The sequence below is a fragment of the Solea senegalensis genome, linkage group LG18 (assembly GCF_019176455.1).
Source record: "Solea senegalensis isolate Sse05_10M linkage group LG18, IFAPA_SoseM_1, whole genome shotgun sequence".
NCBI classification, from domain to species: Eukaryota; Metazoa; Chordata; class Actinopteri; order Pleuronectiformes; family Soleidae; genus Solea; species Solea senegalensis.
This window is the reverse complement of record NC_058041.1, coordinates 18365620-18380425: the sequence shown is the minus strand read 5'-3', so window position 1 is coordinate 18380425 and position 14806 is coordinate 18365620. Positions and strand designations below refer to the sequence as shown.

The 14806-nt window shown below is 49.5% G+C and overlaps 1 protein-coding gene across 4 annotated transcripts; it reads left to right on the top strand.

The window, feature by feature from the left end:
- The first annotated feature begins 2033 nt into the window (after positions 1-2033).
- Positions 2034-13879, top strand: cep131 (centrosomal protein 131). 4 transcript variants are annotated; one of them, XM_044014719.1, is made up of 28 exons: positions 2034-2109; positions 2970-3181; positions 3260-3354; positions 4084-4198; positions 4387-4472; positions 4631-4735; positions 4809-4955; positions 5039-5156; positions 5245-5340; positions 5434-5637; positions 5861-5954; positions 6032-6099; positions 6175-6336; positions 6419-6613; positions 6683-6805; positions 6906-7031; positions 7420-7536; positions 7694-7723; positions 8010-8112; positions 8804-9005; positions 9082-9189; positions 9267-9384; positions 12700-12774; positions 12861-13003; positions 13085-13262; positions 13342-13538; positions 13624-13684; positions 13769-13879. In XM_044014719.1, exons 2-28 carry the CDS (start codon positions 2996-2998, stop codon positions 13838-13840), a joined length of 3324 nt encoding a protein of 1107 aa, XP_043870654.1. In that variant the 5' UTR covers positions 2034-2109; positions 2970-2995; the 3' UTR covers positions 13841-13879. The 4 variants fall into 4 exon arrangements, with proteins under 4 accessions (XP_043870654.1, XP_043870655.1, XP_043870653.1 ...); XM_044014720.1 differs by lacking the exon at positions 7694-7723; XM_044014718.1 differs by lacking the exon at positions 7694-7723 and having other exon boundaries at positions 6178-6336; positions 6419-6805.
- The last annotated feature ends 927 nt before the right edge of the window (positions 13880-14806 follow it).

Here is a 14806-nt window from a genome sequence, read left to right as displayed (position 1 = left end):
ATCAACATTCATAACATCAACATTTATAACATCAACATTCATAACATTCATAACATCAACATTTATAACATCAAACATTTATAACATCAAACATTTATAACATCAACATTCATAACATCAACATTTATAGCATCAACATTCATAACATCAACATTTATAACATCAACATTTATAACATCAACATTTATAACATCAAACATTTATAACATCAAACATTTATAACATCAACATTTATAACATCAAACATTTATAGCATCAACATTTATAACATCAAACGTTTATAACATCAAACATTTATAACATCAAACATTTATAGCGTCAACATTTATAACATCAAACGTTTATTACATCAAACATTTATAACATCAACATTCATAACATCAACATTTCTAACATCACATTTATAACATCACATTTATAACATCAACATTTATAACATCAAACATTTATAACATCAACATTTATAACATCCATTTATAACATCATTTATAACATCACATTTATAACATCACATTTATAACATCAACATTTATAACATCAACATTTATAACATCAAATATTTATAACATCACATTCATAACATCAACATTTATAACATCAACATTTATAACATAGACATTAATAACAAACACAGACATGTGATGAGAATGTTTACTGTACATAAAGTATTTACTGTGTATTATACAACATAATATTATCTATGAAACAAACGCACCTTATAATGAAAGTATTTTTATGACTTAGAACAAACAAACTTACTGTAACACGTTTTCACTCTGGTGGAGGTTATACATATACACATATATCATTTCAGACTGTTCAGTAATAACATAAGAATTAACTCTTATTTTTTAACCAATGTAAAAAAAAAAAGCTGCTTGATGGTAAATGACATCATCAGATGATCACATGATCTCAAACATCACCTTTTATAATTTCAGTGCCTCATCTTGAAATGAATGAATGTTTGTGACTTATTTTCAAACCTCATGCTGTTTTTGTTGTTTATTTTTTCACGTTTTATTATCAAATGTTGATGCTGTACAGAGAATAACGTGAGATTATGTGAGATTATGTGGGTGTGCATGCTGACACCAAAACATGAATGTTCCAAGATTAAAGTATGAAATAAAAGAATTCAGATTGACTTTTCTTCCTTCATTTATGATCGGGCTATTAACATTATTATTAAATATTAAACGTGTCAAACATTTGTTCAAACATCCACTTCCTGTTTTCAAACCTCATCATCATTTAACAGCGATTTAGGCCACGCCTATTGGGAGATATGTGGACATTATACAGAGGACATTATATACAGGAAATTATATATAGAGGACATTATATACAGGAAATTATATATAGAGGACATTATATACAGGAAATTATATATAGAGGACATCATATACAGGAAATTATATATAGAGGACATCATATACAGGACATTACACAGAGGACATTATATACAGGACATTATACAGAGGACATTATATACAGGAAATTATATATAAAGGACATTATATACAGGAAATTATATATAGAGGACATTATATACAGGAAATTATATATAGAGGACATCATATACAGGAAATTATATATAGAGGACATCATATACAGGACATTACACAGAGGATATTATATACAGGAAATTATATATATAGGACATTATATACAGGAAATTATATATAGAGGACATTATATACAGGACATTACACAGAGGATATTATATACAGGACATTATACAGAGGACATTATATACAGGACATTATACAGAGGACATTATATACAGGAAATTATATATAGAGGACATTATATACAGGAAATTATATATAGAGGACATTATATACAGGACATTACACAGAGGATATTATATACAGGACATTATATACAGGACATTATACAGAGGACATCATAAACACAGGACAGAGGACATGATGCACAGAAGATGGACACCTCTCAACCAATCACAAACAAGAATGAATGTGGACCAATGAGAGAGAAGGGGCGGAGACTGCCTGTTTGTGTGTGTGTGTGTGAGTGAGTGAGTGTGTGTGTTAGTGAGTGAGTGAGCGAGCGTCACAGAGCGTGAATGGCGTTCTTCTGTTCACAGTGAGTACAGAAACCACTGTCGTTCACTGTTAGCAGCAGCGTTTTCTCTTTAAAATCACTGCTGCAGCTCCGTTAGCACTGTTAGCACTGTTAGCTGAGTTAGCTCCGTTAGCCGAGTTACCATGGTTAGCCTGCCGAGCCACAGATGCTGCGGCCGAACTTTTTCTGCTAATGTCACAAAACGTTGTTGTTTGAAATAACGTAACTGACGTTAATCCTGTTAGTTATCACTGTCAGGGTTAGTTAGTCAGTTAATCAGTTAATCAGTTAGTCAGTTAGTGAGTTAAAAGCTGTGTTAGGGTTTTAACGACACCTGTCGTGTTTTGTGTTCATTGTGTTAAGAGTGAATTAGTCACGTTTCACGGGTTCATACTGTAAGGAGAGGGTTAGTGTAGTAAGTAAAGCCTAAACTAACACACACAGACACACACACGCTCGTGTTGTTAGGGTGAGCGGTGTCATCACCATGGTAACCACTGTGTTTGTCACAGACAGAATTAACAGAAACAACCTCACCTGCTGTTTTTTTATCAATGATTCAGCTGAAAAATCAGTGATTGATGGGATGATGGTTATTAATAACAATGCGTTTGTCATAATCCAGATGGCTGTGTGTGTGTTTGCTGACTCATGTGATTTGTAAAGATGCATCTGTGTAAGTGAATGTGTGTGTGTGTGGGTTCCTTCAGTGATTTGAAAAGGATTTGTGTGTGACATGAAGAAAGAGTCCCTGACAAAGTACTCAATGTCATATTTGTGCAAACCAGTGTTTTATTGTTGTTGTGCATGTTAAACAGCAAGTGAAACACAATAATGATGGTGTACTAAAGTGAGTGAACCATGTTGTTTTTGTGACCCAGGGAAACAAACACCAGGTTTCCACAGGATGCATAAAACACGCGCTCCCACGTCCGTCCCGTCGGCCTCCAAAGACCGGACCTTGGAGCTGAGCTTGTCGGGTTCCCAGCTCTCGGTGTCCAAGAGACCGAGCGCCGTGGCGTCACCTGGGAAGTACCTGTCCCGGTCCGTGTCGGTGTCTGTCGCCGGGGACAGAAGCAAACGCAACACCGCGGTGAGTCACACTGTGTCCACTGCACGTCACTGATGCGTAAATGGTCGTTGATTTGAAATAAACGTTTAAAATCTGCAGAACGACGCCGGCGACGCTGGCTCTCGCTCCATCAAGAACCTGAGGAGGTCCAGCAGCACCACACAGGTCCATCAGCAAGCCAACATCAGTCTGAGGTACACACACACACACACCTGCACACACACACAGACACCTGCCCATGTCATAACAGTGGAATTTGTGCCTGTAACAGAATGACGATGACGATGATACAACAAATCAAGGATGAGGGAGTTTTAATAAAAGAATGTGGGATTTAGAGCAGATGACGTGTGTCACCGCCATGACTCTGTGCTCGTGTTACCAGGAAGGATCCTCACCCCCTCACCCCCTCACCCCCTCACTCCCTCACTCTGTTCACTGAGCAGCATCTGGCAGAGCCCTGCAGCCACAGCTGCTCACACAATGACAATTGTGTCACGCCGGCCTCTGCATGATAAAGAGTAGAGGGAAGCCTGCCGCCTGTTGCTAGGGTCATGGGGTACTTGCTTTGCTTTGTCCCAGGTTGGGCAGGCGTGGGGGTGGGGGGGTGTGGGGGTCAGGTTACCCCGTCTACCAGGAGCCAGTGAAAGCAGCAGTGTGCATACTCTGGTTCTGTTGTTGGACAGCTGCTGCCTCACCACTCCCTCCCCTCTCAGACGGTTAAATACCTCCACTGAACCCCTCGGTCTTTGCCAGTCACTCACCCATGACCCCCTGCCCTCCTGCCCCCCTCTTCCCTCCTCCTGCAAAACTCAAACAGTAAAGGAATGGCTGTGTGGTGTCATCACATCGCTCTGCATCTGAGATCATCTCCCACATCTGTCTAAAACTGCCTTCACTGTGTGACGTTTATTTGTCCTCAGTCAGGACAAGAGGGAAGAACACGTCGTCGGCCTTTTTGAGAGCACGTCAGACGGAGGCAAGAGAGCGTCCTGTCACAGAAGAGCCTCGCCGGACAGAACCACGTGGAATATTCTGGTATTTTGATTCAAAGTTAAACGTACTGCAGGCTCACACAGTGTGTTGAGTTTAGAGAAGAAGCTACAAGATGCATTCAAGAATTCGGGAAGTGACTATTTCCACACAAATATTACAATTCAATGACAGTTACTGAGAGTCGTGTGAGGGTAAAAACTGTGTTAAAAGCTGTTGTCTGTATGTTGAAGGACGACCAGCCCAGGTCGAGCCCCCGCAGCCTGAGGACGAGAGAGCCCGCCGCCGCTCTGGCCGCCACCTTCACCGCCAACAACAGGTGAGCGGCAGTGCTAAATCAAAGATACCCCTGAGGCGACGTGTGGTCACAGCAGAGTTTGGTCCAGTTTACATTTTGTAACATGAAAAACAAACTTTTGAACTTAAAGTTTGTGTTTGTTCTGTGGCGCGTGTGTTTCCATGAACCTGTTGTTTCAGGAGCAACAAGGCGGCCGTGGGGAACTCTGTCACCACCATCTTACACAACAACTACTCGGAGACACCGCTCACACCCAAGAGCTCCAACCAGAAGCCGTCCTTCAAGTACGTGGAGTTTCCTCCGCGTGGGCTGCACATGGTTGTAGAGCTGATGTTAACGACTCTGTTCTCCTCTCAGTAATAACCTCCTCAAAGCCAACGACGACGACGATGACGCCGCCGTCACCAAGTACCAGAAGAACTTCTCCTCGCCGCCGTCCACGTCCCACGCCGGTTCTGTGCGGCCGCCCCAGAGGGCAGAGGTCACGGAGGAAGAGGCGGAGAGGTCAGACGTGTGCGTGTTTGAAACCTGACAGAGCGGCGTGTCACCGCTGTGTGCCTCACACACGTTCTCTCGTGTGTCTGAAGGTTTGTTCAACAGGTAAACGGAGCCGCCGTCACCATCCAGCGCTGGTACAGACGCCGCGTCAGCACTCGCCAGACACACCGCGCCGCACTCGAACGCATCGTCACGAGTCAGAGGAAGGTATGCATCATCCTTCTATCTCTCTCTCTCTCTCTCTCTCTCTCCCTCCCTCCCTCCCTTCACACTCCCTGTGCTTTTACCTTTGTAGGAGTGGGAGGGGCGAACAGAGGAGGCTGGGCGGAGCTTAGAGCGGCGACAGATTCGTAAAGAGAAAGCTGCTGTGGCGAGGATCACTGCGATCCAGGTGACGAGTGTGTGACGAGGTTAGTGAAGTGTGGACGTGAGTGTCAGACCTGACGCCTCCTGTCCCGTGTCTCCCTCTGCTGGTGTGTTACAGGAGCTGCAGCAGAGACAGATCCAGCATGAGCCTGAGATCCGCCTGAAGCAGCCACGCGTGGACAAACCCACGATTGCCACGAGCGACTGCAGTCCAGATTCTCTGACGCTCAAAGCCACCAACACTGAGTCTGACTCCAGGGGGCGGAGTTTCAGAGCGACTTCTCCTGATCTGTCTGATCTCAGAGGCTCCCAGTGTTCACAGGTAAACATGAGGACAGCGGACAGGACAGGGGGCAGGGCAGAGGACAGGACATAGGGAAGGACGGGGCAGAGGACAGAATCCAGAGTCTCCTCAGAGAATACTGAGAGATCTGATGAAGAAGCTGCAGGAGACGTAGAAGACGTAGAATGTCCACGTCCTCCAGGAGAGGATCTGCAGACTTGTGTCTCATTGTCCTGTGTCTCCCTCTGGTGGTGTGGTTCAGGAGCTGCAGCAGGAGCGACTGAGGCAGGCTGGTGTGAGCGGGTGCGTGAAGCCGCCACAGGTTTCTCCAACAGACGTGAAAAGCAAGAACACAGGTGTGGCTGATGTTTCTGTGTCCTGGTGTGTGAGGACAACAGAACCCTGTCCTCACCACGCTCTCATGCTTCCACAGAACCCGCCGTGAACAGAGCCGTCTCCCCGTCAGTGTCGTCTCATCACAGAGCTTCTCCGTGTTCCCGGGTAAGTGATCAGAAAACTGCCAGACTCCACGCTCTGTGGTCTGTCCGTCTACAGTGTCCCCCGTCTGTCCTCCAGGAGGCGCTGCAGAGGTCAGTGAGCGTGCAGCAGCTGCAGGAGGCGGAGTCCTCTAAAACCACCCTCCACGAGCTGCTGGACACACTGAAGCTGCTGGAGGAGGAGCCAGAGAGTCTGAAGCCAAAGAGCGACAGCAGGGAGAAGTACGCGTGGATCGACGAGGTCGGTGTGACGGAGCCGATGTTCTGATCCCAGGCTGCAACAAACCTGCAATAACCTGCTTTTCTATTCTCCCGCCAAAAAGAGCGAAGACTCCAACTCTCTGACCACAGACAACCTGGAGCGCCACGGGCAGCGGCTGAGTCGCCACCCTGCACTGCCAGACGGGGGCGCCCTTCTCTCCGAGGCCAAACTCCAGAGCATCATGAGCTTCCTCAACGAGATGGAGAAGTCTGAGCAGGAGAGGCCGCGCTCCGCGACCTCAGGGTCGCACAGAGAGGTCGGCGTTCAGCGATCGACGATGATGTCATCGCACTCGTCCTGTTCTAATACACCTGTGCGTCACCAGGCGGCGCTGTCCGAGGACGAGCCGGCGTCGGCCACGGCGGCTGAAGTCACCGGCTCCATGATGAGAATCAAGCTGGAGCTGGAAGAGAAGAAGCGGACGGTCAACATGCTGCAGGCCGCACTGGTGAGCACACACACACACGCACACACGCACACACGCACACGCACACACACACACACACACACACAGAGTGTCTGACTCCATGGTTTTGTGTGTCTGTCAGGTTCAGCAGAGAGAGCTGACGATGAGACACGTGAAGGAGACGGAGAACGAGCTCAAGAGAAACCTGGAGCTCCAGAAGGAACAGTATGAAGCCACCGTCCAGAGACACCTGACGTTCATCGACCAGGTGTTTCTACGACGCGGTGCATCCATGAGCAGGACACTGACGTCTGTAAACCACTCACTCTCCCACACCAAAGCCCACAGAGAAAGTGATTTTAGCTCACAAGGACACAGGAGCTGCTGGTCCTCTGCTGCCTCGTGTGGTCACTTTGTGTCACTGAGGTCAATCTGAACAAAGGATTTTTAATGCCGAAGTGACAAAATCAGACATTTGAACAACAGCTCCTGTGTGTGTGATGTCTCTATGAGGTTTGGTGTGGGAGAGTGAGCGGTTTACAGACTTCAGTCCGTCTCACAGTGAGATAAAGACGCGATCATGTGACGTCGTAGATGCGTCGCTCAGTCTGAACCACGTGGTGACGATGAATGTACGCCGTGTGCTCTGTGTGCAGCTGATCTCTGATAAGAAGGCTCTGAGCGAGCGCTGTGAGGGAGTGCTGGGCGAGCTGAAGCAGGTGGATCACAAGTACATGAAGAAGATGAAGCAGATGCAGGAGCAGCATGAAGTGGTGAGACTCTCTCTCTCTGTGTCTCCCTGTGTCTCTCTGCTCCTGCGTTGCCTCACCCCGCCTCAGTGTCTTGCTTTGGTTTAACTTCTTCTTCTTCTTCTTCTTCTTGCTGCTCTTCACCGCCTCTGTCCGTGTGTCTGTCTTGTCCTGGCTGTAGGTGTGGCACGTTCTGGGCCTCCTGTGTGAGGTAACTTTGGCTTCTCCTCTCAGTCTGTGGTCTGAGTTCATGTGTCTGCATGTGAATGTTATTATTGACACACATTTATGAGTGAGTGTCACAGAAACGCTGTAACGACAGGAAGTGAAGAAGTGAACAACGACATCTTCATCACCATCATCCTCATCGTTTTAAAGACACACCAGCTGTGATTCTGTGGATCATACGTTTGATTTGTTCTCTAAAGTGAAAACATGGTGGATGTAATATAAGTCACCCCCCTCTGAATTCACGCGTGATCTCGCTGTGTCCACAGGAGATCAAGAAGCTGAAGGAGCTCATGTGCGTCACCGAGAAAATCCGCCGGGAGAAATGGATCGACGAGAAGACGAAGAAGATCAAAGAGATCACAGTCAAAGGTACGGAGTCTGTCCTGCGTCTGTCCCCTGTCTGTCCTGTGTATGTCCTGCGTCTGTCCTGCGTCTGTCCTGTGTATGTCCTGAGTCTGTCCTGCTTCTGTCCTGTGTATGTCGCGTCTGTCCTCCGTCTGTCCTCCGTCTGTCCTGTGTCTGTCCTGCGTCTGTCCTGCGTCTGTCCTCCACCTGTCCTGTCAGTGTCTTTCTGCCAGAATAATTTTCAATATCTGGCAGTTGCTAATCCACGAACACCAGATTTTGTGTGTGTTAAATTTGAAATTTGAACAGAATTTGTTTGAGTCATTGTCTCAACGTCCAAAAACAGGCCAAAAAAGCGTGTTTTCCAACTCTCTCCTCTCTGGTGACAAAGACGCTGATTCTCCAGCTTCCTGCGACAGCGCAGTGAAGTGACTGTAATAACCACACACACACACACACACACACACACACTGGCAACGTCTTGCTTTCAGAAACCGCTGGAATGTCTCAGACGGCACAAATTGTCGCGTAACGACGGCAACACAAAGTGTTCTCCCACAAACGTGTCGTCTGCAATCTACGCTCGGTGTTAAAGGGTTAACGGAGTTCAACTAAAGATATACACCGGAAATGATTCTGATGTATCACAAACTACATGTTCATCAAGTGTTCACTGTCGAGCTGTGAATGTTCTGCTCCTCCTCCTCCTCCTCAGGTCTGGAGCCAGAGATCCAGAAGCTGATCTCCAAACACAAACAGGAGCTGAAGAAGCTGCGCTCGCTCCACGAGGCCGAGCTGCTGCAGGCGGACGAGCGCGCGTCGCAGCGCTACGTCCACCAGTGTGAGGCGCTGCGCTCGCAGCTGGAGACGGAGAAAGACGAGCAGTGTCAGAGAGAGAGGGCGCTCGCCAAGCAGAGGTGGGTTCATCCAAACACAGCAGAGCGTCTGCTCCTCATCAGCGGGGACTGAAACGTGTTTGTGTGTTTGTGTCAGATATGAGAAGCAGCTTCAGGAGGAGGAGCTCGCCCTTCAGCAGCAGAGGAGGCGTCTCTTCACTGAGGTGGCAGAGGAGAAAGAGAGGCTGGCCCAGCTGGCTGCACGGTGAGGTCAAAGGTCGAAATGAAGCTGTGGATGATGATGCTGATGATGACGACACTGAGCTGTGTGGTGTGTCGCAGGCAGCGAGCCGAGCTGGAGGATCTGCGACAGCAGCTGGAGGAGAACACGTCTGTGTCCAGACGAGCGCTCGCACAAGAGTTAGACAGAAGCCGAGAGGAGCAGGAGAGGAGACACCAGGTGAGGAGAGTGACATGAGTGACATGAGTCATGGGAGTGACATGGAGTGACGGGAGTGACATGGAGTGACGGGAGCGACATGAGTAACAGGAGTGACATGAGTAACAGGAGCGACATGAGTAACAGGAGTGACATGAGTAACAGGAGGACTGTGTCCAGACGAAAGGCCAAGAGACAAGAGTTGGGGACAGAAGCCGAGAGGAGCAGGAGAGGAGACACCAGGTGAGGAGAGTGACAATATAGATATGGAGTGGAGTGACATGAGTCATGGAGTGATATGGAGGATGGAGTGACATGAGTCATGGGAGTGATGGCTGAAAGCACTGGAGTGCAGGCGAGTCAAGTGAGTGACATGGAGTGACATGAGGACGGGAGGACATGAGTCAAGGGAGCACATGAGTCATGGGAGTACATGAGTGACGGGAGTGACATGGAGTGACATGAGTCATGGAGTGAAGGAGCACACAGCCTGAGTGACATGAGTAATGGGAGGACGGGAGTGATATAGAGTCATGGGAGCGACATGGAGAATATGGGAGAGGACATGGAGTGACGGCTGCTTAATATGAGCCATGGAGTGATTACGAGTAATAGAGCATATGAGTGGGTATGGAGGACATGACACGGAGACTGTGTCCAGACGGAAGGCCAGCATTGAGTTAGACAGAAGCCGAGAGGAGCAGGAGAGGAGACACCAGGTGAGGAGAGCAGATGAGTGATATGGAGATACGATGGGAGGACATGAGTGACATGGAGTGACGGGAGGACATTAGTCAGTGGGAGGACATGGAGGACGGGAGTGACATGAGTCATGGGAGTGACATGGAGGACGGAGACATGAGTCAAGTGGGAAAGACATGGAGGACATGAGTCATGGGAGTGACATGGAGGACGGGAGCACATGGAGTCATGGGAGACTGAGGACAGGAGTGACATGAGTCATGGGAGTGACATGCTGAGTGACATGAGTCATGGGAGTGACATGAGTAACGTGGAGGACATGAGTGACATGAGTGACATGAGGACGGAGTGACATGGAGGACGGAGTAACATGGAGGACGGGAGTAACATGGAGGACATGAGTCATGGAGTGACATGGAATGACGGAGTGACATGAGTCATGTGGAGTGACTTGAGGACAGGAGGAGTAATGGGAGGACTGAAAGGACGGGAGGACATGGAGGATGGAGCGACATGAGTCATGGAGTACATGAGTAACAGGAGTGACATGAGTGGCATGTGGAGTGACATGAGTCACGGAGTGCATCAGCCCCAGGATTTAGCCACACAAGAGTTGGGGACAGAATGTAGAGGGAGCGGTGAGAGGAGACACTCAGGTGAGGAGAGTGACATGAGTGACGGGAGTGACATGAGTGGCATGAGTCACGGGAGTGACTGTGTCCAATGAGGCCACACAAGAGTTAGACAGAAGCCGAGAGGAGCAGGAGGAGACACCCAGGGTGAGGAGAGGACGGAGTGACATGAGTGACATGAGCCATGTGGGGAGTGACATGAGTGATATGGAGGACGGGAGTGGCTGGAGGACGGGAGTGACATGGAGGACGGGAGGACATGAGCCGGGCGGAGTGACATGGAGGACGGGAGTGACATGAGAGGACGGAGTGACATGGCGTGGATCGGAGGACATGAGTCAAGTGAGGGACATGGAGGACGGGAGTGACATGAGTGACATGGAGGATCGGGAGGACGGGAGGAAGAGTCATGAGTGACATGGAGTGACATGAGTGACGGGAGGACATGGAGGACGGGAGTGACATGAGTCAAGTGAGTGACATGGAGTACCGAGGAAGAAGGAGACGGAGTGACAGAGGATAAGGAGTCACGGAGAAGAGTGACATGGAGTGACATGAGTCATGGAGTGACATGAGTGACGGAGGACACAAGTCATGGGAGTGGACATGAGTGACATTGAGTGACGGGAGGACATGGGGACATGGGAGTGACTTGAGTGAAGACATGGAGGACTGGCTTACATGAGTCATGGGAGGACATGGAGGACGGGAGGACATGAGTCAAGTGAGTGACATGGAGCAGACATGAGTCATGGGAGTGACATGAGTCATGGGAGTGACATGGAGGATCGGGAGTGACATGAGTCATGGAGTGACTGAGGACAGGAGTGACATGGAGTAATGGGAGTGACATGAGTGACATGAGTCATGGGAGTGGACATGAGTAACGGAGGACATGGAGGACGGGAGTAACACATGGAGTGACATGAGTCATGGAGTGATATGGAATGACGGGAGTGACATGAGTCATGGGAGTGACTTGAGTGACAGGAGTGACATGGAGTAATGGGAGTGACTCGAGGACGGGAGTGACATGGACGGGAGCCGACATGAGTCATGGGAGTGACATGAGTAACAGGAGTGACATGAGTGGCATGGAGTGACATGAGTCACGGGAGTGACTGTGTCCAGACGAGCGCTCACACAAGAGTTAGACAGAAGCCGAGAGGAGCAGGAGAGGGAAACCAGGTGTGAGTGAGAGGACATGAGTGACGGAGTGACATGAGTGACATGAGTCATGTGGGAGTGACATGAGTGACATGGAGTGAATGGAAGTGATATGGAGTACGGGAGCATGGAAGAGCCAAGTGAGTGACATGGAGGACGGCGGCGGCGAGGACGGAGTGATATGGAGCCGCGGAGATATGCGACGGGAGGGACATGAGGACGGGAGGACATGGATGGAAGCGGAGAAAGGGAGGACGGAGTGATATGAGTCAAGTGGAGGACATGGAGTGACGGAGTGACATGAGTCGGCGGGAGTGACATGGAGGACGGAGTGACATGGAGGACGGACATGAGTCAAGTGAGTGACATGGAGGACATGAGTAATACGGAGGATCGGAGTGGACATGGAGGACGGAGGACATGGAGGACGGAGTGACATGAGTCAAGGAGTGACATGGAGGACGGAGGACATGAGTGACGGAGGACATGGAGTGATCGGGAGTAATATGGATACGGGAGAATGGATAATGGAGCACAATGGCGGCTACGGAGTAATGGACGGAGGACGGAGTGACACATGAGTGACGGAGTGACATGGATGGAATGGAGGACGGAGGACATGAGGAAGCGGAGTGACATGGAGACGGGAGTGACATGGAGTGAATTTATACCATGGCGAATGGTTAATATGGAGCATGGACAAGGAGCCAAGGGAGTGACATGGAGTGACGGGAGTGACATGGAGTGACATGAGTCACAGGAGTGACATGAGTCACGGGAGTGACATGGAGTGACATGAGTGGCAGGAGTGACATGAGTGCGTGCGTGTGCACAGGTGGAGGTGAAGGCTCTGCAGGAACATCTGGTGATCCAAAAACAAACGTGGGAAGAAAAGCAGAAGAAAAAAGAGGTCTGTTTTTGTTTTTTCTTGTGCTCCACCTCAACGAAATCTATTGACTCTGTAATTACAACAATCCAGCGTGTGTGCGTGTGCAGGAGGCGTGGCTTCTGCGGCGAGAGGGCGAACTCAAAGACGAACTGCGGCGAGAGCGCGACAAAGAGATTGAGCTCGCCATCTGGACGCTGGAGGAGGAGACGACCAAGGACAAGGAGGCGTGTGAGAGAGCGGCAGACAACAGGTCCACACTTCATCTTTAATCTGAGAAAGTTCTCGTCAGCACCGTCGTTCAGGCGTCACTCAACGCTCTCGCCGTCCGCAGGGTGAAACGTGTCAGGGACAAATATGAGGCGGAGCTACAGGAGCTGCAGCGCTCCGAGAGAGAAGCCGTGGAGAAGCAGCAGGAGCTGAGGAGGCAGCAGGTGGAGGCGGAGGGAGCCATGATCTCACTTCAGGCCCAACTCAGACACAAACAGCAGGAGGTGGACGACCTCACGCAGGTAAGGAGCAGCGAGGAGACCACGCCGGCTTCTTCACTGGACACACGTCCAACTGTCTCTGTGTCCCCCGTCCTCTCAGAGCAGGGACAGGATGGTGAGCGAGCGCCGCGCTCTGGCCGACGTCATACGGCAGGAGTTTGCTGAGCGTCTGCTGGCGACGGAGGAGGAGAACCGTCGCATGAAGGCGGAGGTGTCGGAGGTCAGGGCCCGTCTGCGTGTGGAGGTGGAGCGGGTCACCAAAGAGAAGGAGGAGGAGCTGGCTGAAGTCCACCAACGGTGAGGGGGTGATTGGGGCGGGGCTTTACCCGGCTCATGGTTGTAAAGAGACAATGAAGAAGATTAATTTTTTCTGTTTTGCCAGAGTGAAGTCGGCCATCTTGAAGAAGGAGGAGACTGTGAGTAATCTGCGGCGTCAGTATGAGGTGATTATTACAAACGAGATGTGAACACATGACTGTGGATGAATGAGTGAATAAGTGAGTGACATGAGCCTGGTCCTCTGACAGGCTGCTGTGAAGAGAGCAGACCACCTGGAGGCGCTGTGGGAGCAGCAGAGGAAGCAGCTGCTGGAGAAGTGACTGACAGGAAGCCATGCCCCCTCACCCCCTCACCCCTCCACCCCCTCACCCCTCCAGGCGCCAACAGTGTGTCCACTCTACCCTCATGTGACTCTTTTCCTGGTTGGACGTCGTTTTCTGCCAAACAAGACTGAACGTGTGGATCTGACGAGGGTGAACTGTGAACAATTGAACACTACCGCCCCTCCCCTCCCTCCCCCTCCTGGAAACTTAAATTCCTTAGAGCTGGTGAAGATTGTACCCCCTCCCCCACAGAGAGCAGTTCCAGATGTTTCTGAGCACTGTTCTCAGGGAGGTCAGATGTTTCGGAGGGAGCCGAGTCCAGGTATGCATCACAGTCTGTGTCCACGCTGTGACCACGAGGAAAGGTCAAAGGTCACGTGACCCCGGACGCACACTGGACATGTTTTTCCTGCATCAGGATAAAAAAAAAACAAATCACTTCTAGTTGAAGGTGAATGTGAGTCAGAAACTCGCCAACATACAGTGCCGGTGATTTATTAACACGTGCTTTTGTTTTGTTACAATGTTTGAACCACACCTGTGTGTGTGTGTGTGTGTATGTGCGTGTGTGTGTGTGTGTGTGGGGTGTGAGTGTGTGAGTGTGTGCGTGTGTGCGTGTGTGTGTAAATCCAGTGAGTGTGATGGTTGGTTTTGTGTCATGTGTCTTGTATGACCTGTGACCCCACCCACTTCACCCCTACGTCAGCTGGGATTGGCTGCTGCAGCTCCCTGTGACGTGACCCACGTGGAGGATGAAGAGATAGAAAACAGTGATGAGGAGAAGTCAGAGAGGAAATAATAAAAAGCGCTTCCTCAGTGTTTTCACACGTCTGTGGGTTTTCTGCTGAGTCATGAGAAACTGAGAGGTTTGTGAGAGGGAGGGAGAGAGAGCAACGTTAAAGACTGGAGATTAAGGAAGTGAACGAGAGAAGAGGAAGTATTTGAGATATTGATGTGTGTTGG

What these genes read in the sequence shown, in the direction of transcription:
- cep131 (XM_044014717.1), top strand. Translation starts at nt 2,996, where the DNA reads ATGCATAAAACACGCGCTCCCACGTCCGTCCCGTCGGCCTCCAAAGAC. An exon ending in ACCTTCACCGCCAACAACAG is followed by an intron (nt 4,473 to 4,630) that starts GTGAGCGGCAGT and finishes CTGTTGTTTCAG; the next exon opens with GAGCAACAAGGCGGCCGTGG. An exon ending in AAAAGCAGAAGAAAAAAGAG is followed by an intron (nt 12,775 to 12,860) that starts GTCTGTTTTTGT and finishes GTGCGTGTGCAG; the next exon opens with GAGGCGTGGCTTCTGCGGCG.